Genomic DNA, 20,825 nt, shown 5'->3' on the forward strand with positions numbered 1-20,825 from the left:
TTCCCTCTCAATGTGATAGCAAAAATGGAGTGATTTGGCGCCGAAATTAAGCTTGGCGTTACCCGATTTATTGTGGCCTAATACGTGAACATCAAAATCCTGACACAAAATATCTCCAAGTTCTGGCGGCTTTAAATTGAATGGGCTCGACGTGCTTGCACCATCTCTCCCTGCGCACAAGTGTTGGCAGGTACTCATGCACCCATCTCTTCCAGAATCGATCCCGCTTCATTCTTGCTATGCGCCACTGCTGCCTGGTAGCGCATCTGTTGGACTCCAGTCCATCATCTTTGGGAAGATCCGGAACATCGTGTACTCCTATCAATAAATCGTTGGGTGTCAGTGGGGCCTCCTGGTCCACCGTCACTGGTAGATGAGTGACGGACGAGAGTTCTCTCCGCCTCAAACAACAGGTTCTCCAGTACGTGCTCCTTGGGTGCGATCTCCTTCATTGTGTGCGCCAGCACCTTCTTCACGCACTGCACCATCCTTTCCCAAGCGCCACCCTCAGCTGGGTTCGCCGGGCAATTAAAGATCCACTCAATTCCTTTGGACGACAGCTCGCCCTGGATCCTTGCAGGCTCAAATAATTCGCTGAACTTCCTGGCCTCTCTATCGGCTCCAACGAAGTTCTTCCCATTGTCGCTCTTTATCCTGACCACCGGTCCACGGCGGCTCATGAAGTTCCTCATGGCGATTATACAGGAATCTGTAGACAAATCGTGGGCCATCTCCAAGTGGATAGCCCTTGTGGTTAGACACGTAAACAATGCCACCCACCTTTTCTCCGTGTGACGTCCAACAGTCACAAATAGCGGTCCAAAATAGTCCAGGCCGGTATACTTGAATGGCCATCCGTTGGCCTCCAGCCGGTTCTCTGGCAGGGGACCCATCTCCGGCTGCGCAGGTCGCGCCTTCCGTAGCTTGCATACATTGCAGTTACTCATCACCTTCCGTAGCAACCTCCGTAAGTTCGTAATCCAGAACTTCTGCCGGATCGCTCCAATAGTTGCCTCCACATTTTGGTGGCACATCCTCTCGTGGTGATGCTGCACAATTATCTCCGCCAGTGCCTCCTCGTGAGACAGTATGATCGGCCGTCGCGCGCTGTATGGCACACACGCCGCGTCGTCGATCCTCCCGCTGGCTCGCATTACTCCGTCCTCGTCGAAGTATGGTGACAACCCATTCAGTCGGCTGCCTTTGGCGGCCTTTCCTTGGCTATCTTCAGCAAACGCTTCTCGCTGCGATTGCCTTATTAGTGTGCGCTCGGCCTCAGCGCACTCCATCGACGTCAGTCCGTGATCCTCTCGATCGGAGCGTAGTCCACGGCACCGTCGAATAAATCTGAGCACCCATGCGGTGCTCCTCACCAATCGGTTGTAGCTCGAAAATCTCTGTAACGATGTAAAGTTCGCCATGACCAGGGCAAACTCACATTTCATCTCGTCTTCATCTGGCGTCGGGGGATACCACACCTCGCGCGATCTCGGCCAGCTTTCTTCCGGTCCTCGTAAGAATGGAGGACCACTTCGCCACCGCGAACCAATACTCAGGTCCACGTTCTTGGGCGGCCTCGTCGCGTCATCTGCCACGTTTTCGGCAGACGGAATCCATCTCCATTGGGACGCCTTCGTGGATTCAAAGATCTCCGCCACCCGGTTCCCGACGAATTGCTTGTATCTCCGGTGGGTGCTGCTTATCCAGTGCAGCACTGTCTTAGAATCCGTCCATAGCACACTGCTGCTGATCTCCACACCGTGCTCTTGCCTGACGGTGTCCATCAGTCTCGTACCCAATACTGCTGCTTGAAGTTCCAGTCGCGGGATTGACATAGTCCTCATCGGAGCGCACTTCGTCTTCGAACATATGAAGTGCGCCTGTACATCTCCACTTGCGTAGGTGGCTCGCCAATAGGCCGCTGCTGCGAACGCCGACTGGCTGGAACCCACAAAGATGTGCAGCTGTAGTGTCCGCACTCGTCCAGCGCCGAAATAGTAGCGTGGACATCGAAACTCCTCAATCCTGTTCATTCCTTGCCACCAGCTCTCAAAGGCTGCGGCTAACGTGTCTAACGTGTCCGGCTCGTCCCAGCCGACTCCTCTACGCCAAATCTCTCGCATTAGTATTTTAGCGGTCACCATGTAGCAGCTCAAAAACCCAATCGGGTCGAACGTAGACATGACCAGGCTCAGGAACTCCCTCTTCGTGGGGACGCGTTCCCCTGTCATCACATTCCTTGGGACTCGATGGTATTTGACGACGAACTTGAAGTCATCTGAAGCTGGCTGCCAGTACATTCCTAGTACCTTCTCCTCAGCTTCGGTTCATCTGACGCTAGCGATGGATTCAAGTGGGTTTAATGCTCTGACCACACTTGCCGAACTGGAAGTAAATCGACACAAATCAAACCCAGCTTCTGCATGTATATCTCTCACCCGTTACGAAACGGCGATAGCTTCTTCTTCATTGGGAAAACTGTCGACGTAGTCATTCACGTAGTGATACTCGTTGATCGCCAGGACTGCTCGCGGATCCGTTCTGCTATACTGCGAAGCATTCACGGTCTTTACATAATCCGCCGAGCAGGGTGAGCAGGCCGCTCCGAACGTCATCACCTGCATCTCATATGTGTCGGGCTCCCGACGATCTTCTCCCTTCGTCCATAGGACGATGTGTCTGGGCACATCTTTCTTTTGGCTGCATCAATACCTGATGAAACATCTCCTTAATGTCTGCACAAATCCAACAACGACGCCAGCTCCACTCCGCCAGCTGCGACTGGCTGTGCCGGCTTCACTCCGAAATTCTCGATCTCGAAATAATTGCTGACCATCTTCCACAGAAGATTATCCTGTGGCACGGCTAGGAGGCACGATCTCTGAAGCGGTGAACTTGACTTTCTTTTCACCGGTCCATATATCACCCATCCAAGTGCGGTAGCTGCTGCAAATGGCCCTCCAGATCCATAGCTTCTGGTTCTGAGGGGTATTCCTAGGTGCGCATGATCCCATCGAATTAGGATCCTTGGCGCCGCATTGTTGTACGGCTTTAAAGGCAGGCGGGCACTCGCCCTCACTGCCTTTACATCTTCCCGACGCAAACTCTGCATCGGCAGTTTCAAATTGGTTACTCCGTATACGTTGTTTACGTTAATACGCTGCACTGATCTGCAGGCTAACCATCATCGTGCGCTTCTTGACGGGCTTTCCGCCAAACCATTGCGCGTTCAGTTGTCGACTCTCACCTTTCAGGTTCAGGCTGCGGATAAGTTCGTCGTTGATGAGCGTGACAGACGATCCTTCATCCAGCAGTGCGTAGGTGTCGACCTGCGTATTCTCCCCGTACAACGTAACGGGCAATATCCGGAATAGCAGGTGCCCTCCATCGACACAACTCAAGTTCCGATGCGATAATTCCTGGCGATCGCATGTCGATCGCCTCTCATCCTCCTCACGTCCCGCGTCTATAACTGCAGCTGACGTAGGCAGGCTCTTCTCGTTGGAATCCACTGACTGTGGCAATCGTATCTGTCGGCTGCTGTTTCTGTACAGCTGCCGGTCTTGGCTGCTCCGCTGATCCCCCCTGCGGCCTCCATCTGCGACTGGCGGCCGTCTGGGATGTCCAGCTGGGTCATGGAGTAGATAGTGGTGCCTCATCCGGCATCCATAGACCTTGCATTCGCGGCCGTTCTTTACGGACTCGATCCGCGTTGCCATAGAAGCATGGTTGAATACCACACCGCGACAGTGCACACCAATTTAGCGAATTCATGAAGCCACTTGCTTAGGTGCACCACTGTCGGATACGGCTGTATCCTAGCCGCGTGCTTCGCCCAGTCCAACCTCTTACTCACAGGCAACTTGGCAATCAGCTCCTCCACTAGGGTTGGGTTCCCTAAGTGCTGGCTGCCGCTCGTGGTTGACTGCAGGAACGCTGCCAGGTTGCTCACCCTTGTGGCTAACGGCACGATCCTTGCGATGTTGGCCTCCTGAATTGGATGCACATCGCGCACGCTCTCCAGTTGGCTACGGATCAGTAGCTCCGGACGTCCATACCGGAATCGTAGCTGCTCCATAACAGCTTGCACGTTGCTGGGGTGGATGAGCAGCGACTTCACTGCTGCTCGGGCCTCGCCTTTCAGGGCTTTCACTAGCCTCTGATTGTTCTCCAATTCTGAACACCGGTAAGGTGCCGTTGTCTCCGTGAACGCACACAGGAATATTGGCCATTCCTCTGGCTGACCCTCAAACTCGGGAAGATCAGGCAGTCTGCGTGGCTTCCACCCAGGTATGCTCGTCGTCGCCGCTCCATATGATTGGGGTGATGGCGTTGATACCTCCAAATTGTGAGTTGGCTCCCGTGGCGGATGAACATAACCTCGTTCATGCTGCGCCGTGGCGGTAACACAAAATGGCGGAGAATAGCTCACTGTTGTTGTTGTACAACTTCGTGTGACAGGGTGCCCATTTGCCCAATGGCTGCCGAGCGTCGGCGCCCAAAATCCACTCAATTGTGGCGGCAGACTTGCATTCAATTGTGCCGGCAACTGCGCATCCAAAGATGGCGTCACTGCAAGCTCCGGTTGCAGGTTGTCACTCGACATCTGCCTGGGCAGGTTCTCACTCGAACCCTGCCGTGGTGCTGCTCTCAGACATGGCACCATTTCACTCAAACATGGCAGTGTGCCGCGTACCCCGATTCCAACGGGATCCCTGGCGGCCTCTGCGTGTCCTTCACTCGCACTTGCCTTCACCAGCTCCGACTCTAGGTGTGCGATCCTTTCCATTAGGGCCGCCACTTGTACAGTCGTGGAGTCCGTAAGCTGCCCCGTTGCTGCGGGCTGCAGGTTACTTGCCGCTTTCCTGGCGGCTGTTCCACTTTCCTTCGGAGTCTGTGGCCGCTGCCGATCACCAGCCACACTCGCAGAGCTGGCCGGGTTGCCAGTTGTTGTGGCCGTGGTGGTCGCAGTTGCGGGAACTCCCGAGACATTCAGTCTGGGGCTCCGCCGGGGCGAATGCTTGGTAGGCATCATCTCGCAGAGTGCGAATAAAAGAAAAGGACGCCGTTTGGCTTATCACGGGGAGATGCCTTTTAAACATCCAAAAAAAACACCTCGTGTTTGATAACAGAGTAGTTGGAGTTGTTTTATTCTGTAGAATATACATAGGTTGAACTTAACCTAAAATAGAGTCTCAATCTTACATATCGCAGTTTCCCTTCCCTCTCAATGTGATAGCAAAAATGGAGTGATTTGGCGCCAAAATTAAGCTTGGCGTTACCCGATTTATTGTGCCCTAATACGTGAACATCAAAAATCCTGCCACAAAATATCTCCAAGTTCTGGCGGCTCTAAATCGAAACTTCACTAACTATCGATAGCCCTAAGATATATTTGATATTTTTGATCTTTTTTTTAAAATAACATTTTGTTTCCCCACAATAAAAATATAAAAGTTTCTTATTTACTTCATTTTTCTTATTTAAATTCATGGATATTCTATTCTAATACTGATAATAATACGTTGTGTACGTTGATACGTTGAAAATTTTCCACTTGTTTTAATAATTCGGTCGCAGAGTTTGCACTTGCAATCCCGTTTTTTATATATATCAGTGTAATTGGATTTTATGTTAATTTTAACACGTGCACTTCTACTCGGTATCGCTTTGGAAATCAGCGTGAACGAGGGGAAAATATCAAAAATATATTAATAAAAAATATCGCAATATCGATATTTGGGCAAAAAAAATATCACGATATAAATATATAATTTTTAGAAAAAAATATCGATATATTGATATTTTGATATATTGTCAACAACCCTACAAGGAAGACTTAAAATATTAAAGGGAAAATCAGGCATTCTATGGTATTTTCGATTTGAAATCGAAAAATTGGTGATCCGGTTTTCGAATTCGTAAGAATTTTTCGATTTGTAAAACTGGCGCTTTTGTCTGGCCGAAATGAAAAGTAAATGCCTTTTTATACCCGATACTCGTAGAGTAAAAGGGTATACTAGATTCGTCGATCTGGCCATGTCCGTCTGTCCGTCCGGCTGTCCGTATGAACGTCGAGATCTCAGGAACTATAAAATCTAGTTTAGATTCAGCATGCAGACTCTAGAGACATAGACGCAGAGCAAGTTTGTCGATTCATGTTGCCACGCCTACTCAATACTCTAACGATATTGATTTTGATATTTTTTCACAGTTTTGTTAGTCGTGTAAATTTCTCTCAATTTGCCAAACAGCTTTTCCCACGCCCACTCTAATGCTCACAAACAGCCCAAAACTGCCATGCCCACAAAAAAATGTTTTGATATTTTTTCACAATATTGTTAGTTTTCTAAATTTCTCTGGATTCGCCTAGAAACTTTTTTCCACGCCCACTCTAACGCCCACAAGCGGTCAAAAACTGTTAGTGCTGAAGAGTCTCCTTCGCACTTCCACTAGCTGAGTAACGGGTATCAGATAGTCGGGGAACTCGACTATAGCGTTCTCTCTTGTTTTATATCAAATCTTATCTTATATACTAAGGAAAAAAATAGTTTTCTCAGTGGACTATTGATGTTAATTCCACATCACATACTTATAATATATAAAAGAATTTATTAATTAAGTTAAAGGAGGGCCAAAATTGTTGTTTGTGAATAATGCTATTTAATTTAATTACCTTAATGATCAAAGTGCAGTAAAAAAGGAATTGGGTAAAAAAAATAAAACAAGTCTTTGAGTAGCAAGAAGCGATGAGAAACAAAACATTCCGATAGCAAAACGATAATAAAAATTTTTCGAAAACCAGAGAACCTAAAAACGAAATCAAAAAATTTGGCCCAAATCGAATTCGAAAAAAAATTACGATTTCCGTAGCATGCCTGAATATGATGAGCACAGCCAGAAGTAATTATTCGAAAATAACCGACAACAGCGCGACCTGCAATATACAGTTGCGAAAAAAAGCACCACCATAACGTATTTTATTCTCGATAAAATCAGTTCAGGTTCCGGTACCAATTATTACAAAATACAGATTTTTCGCATAATGCCATCCGAAAATGATAAAAAAAATTATAAAAAATTGTCCATAGCTTTATTTGTTTGTAATTTTTTTGAAGCGGCAAGGTCTAAAATGAGGCAAAAACAAACATAGCACCACTATTGATTTTTTCAAATAATCAATACTTGTCGGAGGTTTGTTTTGGTGAAAAGCACATGGTTATAAATCTTGAAATTTGTATTCCTATTTCCAACATTATTTTTGAAATGTATCGTATTAAAATGGGACGAGGAAAGCATTGCACTTCAGATAAACGTGACATGATCAAAAAACAGAAATATTGGTCGAATCCAAGGAACATTTAAATTGGCCATGCGAAAAATGGAGGAACTTTTTATGGTTAAGAGAGCAAGGTTGTTATTTTTCGTGGCAATGGATCTTGATCGTATGTAAGGCGCCCTAAGAACACCAAATATAAGCCAAATTACACAGTGGAAACAATTAAACACGGAGGATCCAGTATTATGGTATCGGCTTGTTTCTCGTACTATGTTGTTGGGGCAATACATTCAATAAAAACCATCATGGATCAACATGTGTTTATGGATACAATGGTGATGCCGAATACTTTCAACAAGACTATGACCCCAAGTACACCAGCAAAAAAGCGAATAATAAAGTTCCTCATTTAAGATAAGAATAAATAGAACAATTCTAGTTCGTATTCATTTCCTTATAAGTGAATTGTTTAACCTTTCTAATTTCAGCTCCTTTTAAACCTTAAATTGTAGGTAGAGAGACTTATTCAACAGCTGTATGCTCAAATCGAGCGGCAATTCGTCAAATCTTGTATTGCACTTAAAAAAAAGCATTCAGATGAGTATTTCAAGTGTGTACAAGTTAGTGCGAATATTGAAAATAGCTTTAGAATTTGTGCATTTCCCGCGAAATTTTTAGCGCCGCATATTTTTTGCGTGTCTGTGTGTTTCATCAACTTTATTCTTGGGAAAGGCGAACACGTTTTTTGTTTTGCGAATATTATTCACTTGGTAGTATACAATGTTGTCAAAGCCATGGCCTTTTTCTTTGACTTGCTTTAAACACAGCCCAGCTGTGTTAAATTACAGGAAAATGATGGCATAGCAGAATGTCTAAATCTAGTCAAATAAAGTGGCCATAGTCTTAATAAATCGATCATAAGTAAAAGGATTGCCAGAGATGACTACATCATATGAAATTTATATTTGCCAGGACTTTTCATTTGCTAAAGCTAAAGCTAAACGATTGTAGGACTTGTACGGAGGCCTTCCTCGAATTTTTAATGTCGTATAGACTGGGCTACAAAAATCAAAGCCACATATCGCAAATTAACGGAGAGAGCCGAGTCTATCTACGAGTAAATTTCCCATAATTTGTGTCACCAGTAGAGGCTTTCATTTAAAGCAGCGCACACATGATCGAACTGTCTGACTGCAGAGTTCCTGAGCGTTTACGATCCAAACTCGCTGTCGTAGGATGCTCATAAGCGCTCGAGGGCCGACATGTAAGTTTAAAAGGTGCAGATGCCTGACGTAGCTCTGGAATTGGAAGCGTTTCGTCATCAGCAAGGGAAACTTGGCATCCTATGATAGGAGCGTTAGTGCCCGTGTCTTCAAGAATGATTGGGTTCAATCGTTGAAGTCTTGGGCCAACCCTGGAGCCCTTATGAAACTTTTCAATTTCTATATTAAAATATAACCGAAAACTCTGAGCAGTTTGAGGTGTGACGAGAATTCCACGATGACACGATTTGTTGGATATTGGAAGTTTGTACAGCAGCGGTCAATCCGACTGCATTCTTCCTTCCTTACTGACGCAAGACTTAATCGTCCAGCTCGAAATGTGCATTCTTGGACCAGTTTTCCTCTTTGTCCATAAGAAATAGTGGACCAGATTGACTGCCCAATTTCGTCGACGTCACAACCTCTAGAAACGATATCTGCTGGGTTCTGCTTTGTGGAAACATGCTGCCATGTAGCTTCTCCTGACCATTCTTGAATCTCCGCTTCCCTGTTCGAAACGAGTGTTGACAACGAAGATGGACGAGATCGAATCCAGTGAAAAGTAACTTTAGAATCCGACCAGTATACAATTCGTTAAGGGACTTTTAATATGGTTTTGATTCTATGGCAGAAGGTGAGCGGCACATAACTCAAGGCTTGGGAACGTTTCGGTTTTGAGCGGCGCTACTTTCAACTTTGAGGTCAACAAGGATAATTTATAACTTTATTTATAAGTTTTGCTACCAATATCGTCGGCAAAGGCATGTAACTGTACCGGGGACATCGGGTCGGTATGCACAAACCGAGGAATCCAGTTGAGACAGAGTGCTTTTTAGCATATTTCAAGCTCTTTCCAAATGCATCTGAATCGACTCATAACAATCGAATTTATTAAGCCGAAGTTCCTGCAATATGATCTTTCCTTTAATGACAATTGGACTTAATAAGCCGAGGGTGTCGAATAGCTTCGATGTCACTGACAGTATGTTCCGTTTTGTCGTTCGGATACCCATGACAGAATTGTCCGTTTTGAACTTGAAGGCATCTGAATCCGAGATAGGTATCGACTTAACAGTGGTCTTAGATGCAGTGACCTCAAGTGAGTTTAAAAACAAATTTGTCAATTGAAAACCTCAGACACTTCAGGTTTGTCTACGCATGCAGCACCAGTTAACATGTCATCGACGTAAAAATCGGATCCAATTACGTCGGTTGCTCTAGGGAATGAAAATCTTGCAGATTCACTTAACCTTTTCAAGCACCGAATATCCAGAAATAGGGCTGGTCCAGTAGAGTTAAAACTTTTTATCCGCTTCAAAAACCATCACTTGACGATACTTCTTTTTTACATCAGCAGTCAGGGCATACCTGTGCAGCCAGAAGCGGAGTAGCGTGAAGTACAACTCTTCTTGAATAGTCGGCCCCACCATCAGGTTGTCATTAAAGGATGTCGGCCCCACCATCAGGATGTCATTCAAGGCTACCTGAGACGATGTTTTACAAGAAGTATCGAACAACTTTGTCGACGTGCTCTGATAGTGATACACGCATTGACAGGGAATGACATACTGCGGAGTGGAAGGGATTTTGTTGTCTGTAGGCGACATATGCCCTAGTGCGAGATATTCTTCGATGAATTCCAAGTACATGGTCTTCATGTCAGGATCTCGAGAAAAACCGCCGTTTTGCAACCTCGAAGGAGTTGCCCAACCCATTAGGATGGGAATTAAACGGCAGCCTAACTTCAAACCGACCTGATGACAATACCTGAGAAGTCTTCCTGTAATGATCTTCACATAACTTGTGCTCAAACGAAAGAATTTTCTTTGGATTTGGCCCTTTTCTCCAGTGACCAAAATTTCTATTTACAGCTCGTTCCGGACCGCATATTTGGCCCGAGACAACCCAACCAAGAAGGGTCTTTTGTGAAGTTGGATAGGCAGGACCTTTGTGAAGTTAACCGGCAAGTTGAAACGCGTAATGCGACATGGAGTAAATAAGAAAACGAGAAATTCCGTATTAATTAAATGTTTAATAATGAATTTAAAAAAAACAAGAGAGAACGCTATAATGTGTAGATTTGCCAGTTTTTGGCTGTTTGTGGGCGTTAGGGTAGCCGTGGCAAAAAGTTTTTCTGCAGATCGATAGAAATTTACAATACAAATAAAATAATAATAAAACAAATGAAAAAATATAAAAACAATTTTCAAAAGTGTGGGCGTGACAGTTTTGGGCTGTTTGTGGGCGTTAGAGTGGGCGTGGCAACATAGGTCAACCAACTTGTCTTTGGACTCCACTGCTAATGTAATCAACAAGGTTGAAGTTGTACCTTTAAACCTAGATATTATAATAATCTGTTTGATCATTATGACAATAATTATGTTGTTCAATATATGCTATAAATTATATAAAATGCTTAATAAATGCCTTAAGAAATAATATATATAAGCAGAGCTAATGATTTTGACAGAGTTTGAGTGCTGAAAGGCAATAAAAAAAGCAAAATCAAATACAAAAAATTTCTAACCCTAGTAAACAACCCTAAACCTGTCATGTCAAAAGCTTCAAAAAGTAATTAAATCACAAAAATGTCAGAACTAATAAAAATTGATTGTTGAAATGTAATGAGTACAACAACTAAATTTAATTTGAAAAAAAAACAATGAAATAAATGCCCTTTAAGCTATTTAAGAACACAGAAACAAATATTAAAACAGATCATAAAATATAATTAAATAAATCTGTTTAGCTATTGAGCTTTTTCAATAGCTGTTGCGAATAATAAATAGCCGAAGAAAGTTTGTTTATTTTCCGATACTGTTTATTTTGCGAATTGTTTACGGCAGCTAGGGCCGACAAAGAGCTATATCGAATACACAAGTTGAGTCTTTGCCGAAAAACGAAGAAGTGACAATTGGCGGGACAGACAGCCCAAATGCAGCGCCCAAGCTTAACGTAGGTAGATAACAAAGAGAACAAGGAAAGAGCGCCGTACAGATAAATGCGTGCGAGAACAGCGGTTTGCACTATGGGCATCGCAACTGCTACCACTGACTATTTCGGCTTACAATATTAAGAGTATGAGATTAGTCTACTGCACAGTTTTGGCGGCTGCATGACCCAACATCCTCCCCCCGTTGGAAGCTTGGCTTCCAACAGAGTCCTCAAGGGGAAGCAGACACAGCTTGTTCACTACCCGCCTTATTACTCCAGACGCGGTCCTCAATTCTGCAACTCGAGCGACGCCGTCTCCGCCAGGAATAAACTGCATGACTCTCGCCAAAGGCCATCTCATTGGGGGTAGATTCTCGTCCTTAACAAGAACGACGTTGTCCACGGCTACGCCAGGCTTTGGGGTGCGCCACTTGGAGCGCTGCTGGAGCAACGTCAAGTACTCTTCCTTCCATCGCGATTTGATGAAGAAAGGAGATGCGCTGCCAAGAGTCAAGCCGATTATAGTTTAGGCCCGTTATATGTGGCTCGTCAAACGACGAAGGCGGACCACCATTGAGAAAATGCGCCGGAGTGAGGACGTCCAGATCGGCAGGGTTCTCTGAAATGGGAACTAAAGGTCTGGAGTTAGTAACTGCCGAGATGATGGCATAGCAGAATGTATAAATCTAGTCAAATAAAGTGGCCATAGTCTTAATAAATCGATCATAAGTAAAAGGATTGCCAGAGATGACTACATCATATGAAATTTATATTTGCCAGGACTTTTCATTTGCTAAAGCTAAAGCTAAACGATTGTAGGACTTGTACGGAGGCCTTCCTCGAATTTTTAATGTCGTATAGACTGGGCTACAAAAATCAAAGCCACATATCGCAAATTAACGGAGAGAGCCGAGTCTATCTACGAGTAAATTTCCCATAATTTGTGTCACCAGTAGAGGCTTTCATTTAAAGCAGCGCACACATGATCGAACTGTCTGACTGCAGAGTTCCTGAGCGTTTACGATCCAAACTCGCTGTCGTAGGATGCTCATAAGCGCTCGAGGGCCGACATGTAAGTTTAAAAGGTGCAGATGCCTGACGTAGCTCTGGAATTGGAAGCGTTTCGTCATCAGCTAGGGAAACTTGGCATCCTATGATAGGAGCGTTAGTGCCCGTGTCTTCAAGAATGATACAGCAGCGGTCAATCCGACTGCATTCTTCCTTCCTTACTGACGCAAGACTTAATCGTCCAGCTCGAAATGTGCATTCTTGGACCAGTTTTCGTCTTTGTCCATAAGAAATAGTGGACCAGGTTGACTGCCCAATTTCGTCGACGTCACAACCTCTAGAAACGATATCTGCTGGGTTCTGCTTTGTGGAAACATGCTGCCATGTAGCTTCTCCTGACCATTCTTGAATCTCCGTTTCCCTGTTCGAAACGAGTGTTGACAACGAAGATGGACGAGATCGAATCCAGTGAAAAGTAACTTTAGAATCCGACCAGTATACAATTCGTTAAGGGACTTTTAATATGGTTTTGATTCTATGGCAGAGATCTGCGAGAAGGTTGTCCTTAACAAGAACGACGTTGTCTACGGCTACGCCAGGCTTTGAGGTGCGCCACTTGGAGCGCTGCTGAAGCAACGTCAAGTACTCTTCCTTCCATCGCGATTTGGTGAAGAAAGGAGATGCGCTGCCAAGAGTCAAGCCGATTATAGTTTAGGCCCGTTATATCTGGCTCGTCAAACGACGAAGACGGACCACCATTGAGAAAATGCGCCGGAGTGAGGACGTCCAGATCGGCAGGGTTCTCTGAAATGGGAACTAAAGGTCTGGATTTAGTAACTGCCGAGATGTGGCACACCAGCGTCCTCAGCTCGTCGAAGGTCAGAACCGCCGTACCCACAGCGCGGTAGAAATGATGTTTGGCCGTTATCACCGCCTTTTCCCAAAGTCCACCGAAATGGGGCGACCGTGGAGGGATGAACCGCCAGTCAATCGTCTCCGAAAGGCAAAAATTCTGAACGGAGCCTTGATGCTCGCTGCTGAGAAATAACCTTCGAAGTTCCAGAAGTTCATTCTTGGCGCCGACAAAGTTGGTGGCGTTGTCTGACCAAATTTGCTTCGGCTTCCGCCGGGTGCATATGAACCTCTTGAATCCGCAGAGAAACGCAACTGTCGAGAGATCCTTGATCAGCTCCAGGTGCACTGCCTTGGTTGCAAAGCATATAAATACGCAGACGTAGAATTTAACCGCAGTCTTGTTGCGAGTATCCGACTTGTGAAAGAAGGGTCCACAGAAATGTATACCAGCAACCTCAAAAGCGTGAGATCCTTCCAAGCGCTCCTTGGGAAGGTCCGCCATTATGTGCTCTATCAGCCGCGGCTTCATCCGAAAACATTTAACGCATCTGTTCACGGCCTTGGTAACCGTCTTCCTCCCCCCAATAGGCCAATATTGGGATCGAATTGCACCCAGAAGAGCTCGAGGTCCGGCATGAAGATTGCTTTCATGGTAATGCGAAATAATTGCCAGAGTCACCGGATGGGACCTTGGAAGGATTTTCGGGTGGCGGCCATCAAAGTCCAATGACGAATTCCGGAGGCGACCGCCTACTCTAAGAAGTCCAAACTGATCCAGGAACGGCGACAGCGAGGATATGGGACTAGACGAGGAAACTCTTCCCAGCGTTTTTAGGGACTGCATGTCCTCCCATAACTGCGCGCGCTGCACCAACCGCAGCATCATCTGAGTACCCTCTTGAATGTGTGCGACGGTGAGCCCAGGATGACGAATTCCATTACAAAATTTGTAAATGTATGCAAACACTCGTTGCAGTGAGGGGTACGAATTTGCAAAATTGGAGCTAGCAATTACATCCACGTACGGCGACTCAGACGGCAGGGATCCTCTGGATAAGATGTCAGCCGGATTTAACGCTGTTGGAACATAACGCCAAGCCGTGACATCTGTCAGCTCCTGAATGGCAGCAACCCTATTTGCCACAAATATGTTGAACCTGGCGGGCTCATCTCGGATCCAGGAAAGTGCCACCGTCGAGTCGCACCAACAATAGAAGCGTCCTTTAAATACTTTCAAGCCAACTATTTCCCTCATGATTTTAGCCAGAAGATCCGTACTGTTATGGTCTTCAACGGAGCTATGCGCGACTTCGAACAAAGCAAATGGCTAAAACTTTGATTCCCTTTAGAAACCACATAAACGCAGGCTCCATAGGCATCAATGCTTGCATCACAAAATCCATGCACCTCAAGACCAGACTCTGCGCTAAACACGAACCGAGGGAAACTAACATGACTTATTATTTCAAAACTGCGACATATATCAAGCCATTTCGTGTTATGAGTTTCCGGGAGGCTTTCATCCCAGGACAGCTTTTCATTGCAGAGCTGCTGCAAAAAGATATTACACCTTATGATTACAGGACCGACCAGGCCGAGAGGATCGTAAAATTTAGCAATCGCAGACAAAACAGAGCGCCTGCAGGGTCTCAATGGCGACTGAAAGGCAGAGAACGAAAACAAAAGCTGGTCGGAGGCGGGATCCCAAGCGAGACCTAAAGTTTTGGTGAAATCGCTACCATCTTCAAACTTCATGAACGACTCCTTGTCCTCGGCGGGCACACCCTCCAGCACAAGCGGAATGTTAGAGCACCATTTCCTTAGCTTGAGCTTGCCCTTCGCAAGAATGCCAGCCGTCTGCCGCATTATGCTGATAGCCGTGCCTTTTACCGTGCCGGAGCCGGAGATAAGATCATCCACGTAAAAATCGCGCCGAAGGATTTCTGATCCAATGGGAAAATATGCCTGCTGATCGATTGACAACTGCTGCATAGCCCTTACGGACAAGAAGGAGGCTGGTTTGGTGCCGTACGTAACTGTGTCGAGTTTGTATACTTGAAGGTCATCTATTGGGGAGTCCCTCCATACAATGCACTGCAAATAGCTATCTTCTTGCGAGACTCTTACACATCGGTACATTTTACATATGTCTCCTGTAACGGCAACTGGGTGTGAGCGAAATCGAATTAGGATGTGAAATAGCTTGGGCTGGATGACCGGGCCAGCCATTAACACATCGTTAAGCGAGTAACCAGTGGAAGTGGCAGCTGATCCGTCAAAGACAACGCGAAGCTTGGTGGTAGTGCTATCCTCCTTCATGACGCAGTGATGTGGTAAAAAATATCGGCACGAGCTGACCTCAGAGGCAGGCACAGGCGACATATGTCCCAGATCACGATATTCCTTCATGAACGCCGCATATTTAACCCTCAAGCCAGGGTGCTTTGAAAGCTTCCTCTCCAGCGACAAGAATCTCCGCAAAGCCTGAGGATAGGAATCTCCTAAAGAATCCAAATGGAGTTTTAGCGGCAACCGTACCGAGTAATCGTCAGCTGGCAATCGGGTGTAATTTTTAACAAAGTGGGCCTCGCAATCTAGCTCCTCCTTAGTGGCTTGAACTATTGGGCCGGGACAATTTTCTACCTCCCAAAAACGCTGCAGAAGTGCATCAAGTTCAACATCAATGCTGTTTTCCTTGCTGGCTGAAGAAGGAACGCGTGAAGCAATTAAGGCGCTACCACACGGGCGCGCGCAGCCTCCAGACACAACCCAGCCCAGACGAGTTTTTTGAAGCAATGGCAGTCCTGGCAACAACTTTATCTGACCTACGCACAGCAGCTCATAAAACAGGCTAGCTCCTATTAAAAGGTCAACACGCTGAGCTTTATGAAATTCCGGGTCGGCAAGCTGCAGGTTTTCTGGAATCTTCCAGTCCCCAATGTCCACATTAAAACTTGGCTGGCGATCCGTGTTATTGAGAGCGATAACTGCTGTTATGCTCGTTGAGAAATCCGAAGTGACAGACCGCATCGCAATTCCTACCGAGAATCCATCAGTCGCGAAATTGGAATCCCCGATTCAAGTGACGGAGCCGGACGACCTCGACCTCTTAAGTTGCAGTTGATTTGCAAACCGAGAGGTGACCAAGTGCAGTTGAGAGCCAGAATCTAACAAGGCCCTGCAGGGAACGAACAGTCCCGACCGATTCTGCACTTGAACGGTTGCAGTGGCTAGCAGCACAAGGTCACTACCGAGATCCTGGGCAATTAGAGTAGAAGAAGTCGAAAGCGGGGCAGAAGGCTCAGTGTGGGAGCTTGAAGACACCGGAACATGTGGCTGCGAGGAAGGCGAACCATCTAGATGGAGCAGCGTATGATGCCTGATTCCACAGGTGCGGCAGCGGCTCGAGCTGCACTGGCGTAGCTGATGACCTGCCTTTAGGCAATTTTGGCAAAGTGCTAGTCTCTTTGCCTCGCGCAGACGATCTACTGGCGCTAAGTCTCTAAATTGCGGGCAATAATATATGGCATGCTCTGCACTATGGCAAAGCATGCAACCAACAGAATTTTGGGTGGTAGCAACTAGCGTCGAACGATTTCTGCCCACCTGAACGCCTGGCACATAGGTGGCCATGGCGCAATCCACGGCCTCCAAAGTCCTACATCGCTGCTCCAGGAATACAGCCATCGATTCCCACGACGGAATAAGGTTGACAAAGACCGGATCCTCCAAGCGCTCCTCCCACTTATCTTGGCTCGCCGCATCCAGCTTTTGCAGCAGCACTTGCACTATGATGCAGCCAGCGTTTTGCTCAGTGGTGCCCAAACCCTTCAACGCACGAATGTGAGCGTTAAACTTGTCCGACAATTCCCGAAGCGATGCCACTGAACCATTCCGTACTACCTTTAAACCCAGAATCTCGGTGATGTGCGCCTGAAAAACGAGACGCCGATTATCAAACCTTTTTTGAAGCAACTCTAAAGCCGCTTCGTAATTGCCGTTTGAGATCTCCAATGATCGGATAGTTTCCAGCGCTGAATTCCTCAAACATGACCGCAGATGTTGAAATTTCTCAATGTTGGAGAGGTCCGGATGGCTGTCGATTATGCTCGTGAACACGGACCAGTTTGCGTAGCCTCCGCCAAACGTTGGAAGCTGCACAGGCGGCAACGGCATCGGCCTCGGCCGCTGCTGCGTCTGATGACCACTACACTGGTGGGGCAGAACACCTTCCGCAAGCGTTGAGTGCGTCGCGAAATGCACATTGCGTTTGGCTATTGCCGCGCGCACACTAGCCTTGAATTCAACGATGAATTCATCGAAACTCTCGCTCATTTCACTGCCAATTTCGTCGAAATCCAATTCCTCCAGTTCTGTATGCAGAACATTGAAGGCACTTTGCAGCTCATCAATTTGCTCCAGCCTCACCGTAAGAGTGGGTTCGTCGTATCCGTATATCTCATTAGACAGCGACGTTTGTAGCCTCTGCAACCTGCTGAACAGCGCATTGGCTTTGCGCTTTAAAAAGGTCACCCTGTTTTTGTCACTTTCAGCGGGCATAGCAACAAATCGCTTTTAATTCGGTTCAGCGGGAAGATGAGCACAAAACAAATGCCGAAAATGCAAGCGGAGTCAATGCACGTAATGATATATGTAGCAATGTATGTATGTATGCTTAAACACAGCCACTATCACCGAAATCACCACTCACTTGTCCAACCGATTGCGATTTAATGTATTTATATTTATTTATAAACGTGATAAGTGCATTAATTAATGCATGCAAATTAACACTATCACGTCGGGGTCACCAATGTTTAGCTATTGAGCTTTTGCAATAGCTGTTGCGAATAATAAATAGCCGAAGAAAGTTTGTTTATTTTCCGATACTGTTTATTTTGCGAATTGTTTACGGCAGCTAGGGCCGACAAAGAGCTATATCGAATACACAAGTTGAGTCTTTGCCGAAAAACGAAGAAGTGACAATTGGCGGGACAGACAGCCGAAATGCAGCGCCCAAGCTTAACGTAGGTAGATAACAAAGAGAACAAGGAAAGAGCGCCGTACAGATAAATGCGTGCGAGAACAGCGGTTTGCACTATGGGCATCGCAACTGCTACCACTGACTATTTCGGCTTACAATATTAAGAGAAGGAGATTAGTCTACTGCACAGTTTTGGCGGCTGCATGACCCAACAAAATCTTTTGATTAAACGCACAGCTTCTAACTTGATGGATTGGCTAAATATTATAGCTAAAATCAAGAAACTGCGCGACGACTTTAATAGATCGATTTAATGCCTCAATAAGAGTGCACCAATAGGTAACTATACAAAGATAAACCATTTAGAGATTCTATTCGAAAAATATAACAAGGTCCGTGTCATAATACTTGACCACAATACGAAATTTTCTTCGTCACAACAGACACAAGTAAAAGATATCTATTTAAGAGAGAACATATTATATGTGTCACAAAGGCACAAGTTTCAGGTACTAGTTTCAAATACATTAAATAATTGCTGAGGAAAGAGATAGTAAGCCAGCAGAAAGTAAAATAGAAAACAAGATGGCACAATCAGTAGTAGATTTCCTAAAGACAGCCTCGTCTCTATTATTTGAGTACGACGGCCAGGCCGAAAACCTACAGAGTTTCAAAGACGCTCTGAACCTGTTAGATTCGATAAAAGGAGAACATGAGACTTTAGCAGTCAATGTCATTAAGACCAAACTAAAAGGTCATGCTAGGAATCTCATTAGCACAGAAAGAACAATACAGGGAATAAAAGATAAACTATCGAGAACAGTTGAGGTAAATTGCTAAACCTGCAGCAAAAGAACAAAACAGTCAACCTCTACACGCAAGAGGTTGAGCAATTAACAAAAGCTCTAGAAGGTGCTTATATTAGTGATGGATTGAAACCAGAACTAGCAAATAAATACAGCACGACCCAAGCCGTCAAGGCAATGACAAAGAATTGCTCGATTGATAAGGTAAAAATTATCATGCAGGCACGTTTAACAGCATGAACGATGCCATATCTAAATTTATAGACAGTTGCACAGAGGCAACTGGACATTCCAACACTGTTCTTTTCTACCAAAATCAGACTCAGCGCGGTACATACCGCGGTCGTTATAATACAGGTAGCCGCCCTTATTACAGAGGCGGCCATCGTTATAACAATTTAAATAATAATTACAGAGGCGGCCATCGTTATAACAATTTAAATAATAATAATAGCAGAGGAAACTCCTGAGGTGGCCAATATGATGGCAGAGGAAACTCCCAAATAGAGGGAATAATCAGCGTACTCAAGTTCGAGTTACCCAGAGTAGCTCGGAAAACCAAGTAGCCCCCTTGAGCAACCAACAGTAGTGAAGGTATTCAATATAAATCTAAGCCTCAGTAGTCTCATTAAAACAAGAATTAATAATAACAATAAATCCTTGACACTATTACTAGATACAGGAGCAAATATTATATATCGTTGCTGAAATACAATTATAAATACAACGTAAATATAAGTAACAAAACAAACATAACAGGCATAGGACAGGGAACTATTCAATCAATTGGACAAGCTTCAATTGATTTACTTGTTGACAATTTTATAATAGAGCACGACTTCCAAATAGTCCATAAAGAATTCCCCATACCTTGTAATGGAATCATTGGACTCGATTTCATTAGACAATTTAACTGTCAGATAGATTATCAAAACGATGAATTTATAATAAACCCATCTTCAAATACGTACCAAATTCACGTACCATTATTACACAGTGATATTGATAACTCAATATTATTACCGGCTAGGTCAGCAGTTATGAGGAAAATCATAATACAAACTGACCAAGATACTGTATTAATACCTAACCAAGAAATACACCCGGGGGTATTAATAGCGAATAGTGTCGTAGCAAGTAAAACTGCAATAGTCCGAATATTAAACACAACAAATAAAATAGTTAAAATAGAAAAACCTTAGGTAAGGTTTGAATCGATAAGAGATAACGAACTATTTAAAGACAATATCAAATACCCCACCAGAAGTAGCGAAGTACTAAGTAAACTTAAATTCCCAGAGCTGTTCAAGACACAGCTTACTGAACTATGCACCCAATATTAATAATTTTTACAGACAAAAATTAAGATTAGCAGATAAAACTACAGTTTACATTAAAAACAAAAGAAAACGCTATAGTCGAGTTCCCCGACTATCTGATACCCGTTACTCAGCTAGTGAAAGTACGAAGGAGTCTTCAGCACTGACAGTTTTTGTCGGTTTGTGGGCGCTAGAGTGGGCGTGGCAAAAAGTTTTTTGGCAAATCGATAGAAATTTATAAAACTAATACAAAAATGAAAAAATATCAAAACATTTTTCAATAGTGTGGGCGTTAGAGTGGGCGTGGGAACATGAATCGACAAACTTGCGCTGCGTCTATGCCCCTGGAGTCTGTATGCTTAATCTCAACTTTCTAGC

The 20,825-nt window shown here is 45.1% G+C and overlaps 1 protein-coding gene across 1 annotated transcript; it reads right to left on the reverse strand.

Moving 5' to 3' along the window:
* Positions 1–284: 284 nt before the first annotated feature.
* On the reverse strand, positions 285–2,300 carry LOC122612553. Its single transcript, XM_043786256.1, has one exon. The coding sequence runs from the start codon at positions 2,298–2,300 to the stop codon at positions 285–287; it is 2,016 nt and encodes a 671-aa protein (XP_043642191.1).
* Positions 2,301–20,825: the final 18,525 nt, after the last annotated feature.

This window comes from Drosophila teissieri, chromosome 2R (genome assembly GCF_016746235.2).
Source record: "Drosophila teissieri strain GT53w chromosome 2R, Prin_Dtei_1.1, whole genome shotgun sequence".
Lineage (NCBI taxonomy): Eukaryota > Metazoa > Arthropoda > Insecta > Diptera > Drosophilidae > Drosophila > Drosophila teissieri.

What these genes read in the sequence shown, in the direction of transcription:
- LOC122612553 (XM_043786256.1), bottom strand. Translation starts at nt 2,300, where the DNA reads ATGTACTGGCAGCCAGCTTCAGATGACTTCAAGTTCGTCGTCAAATAC.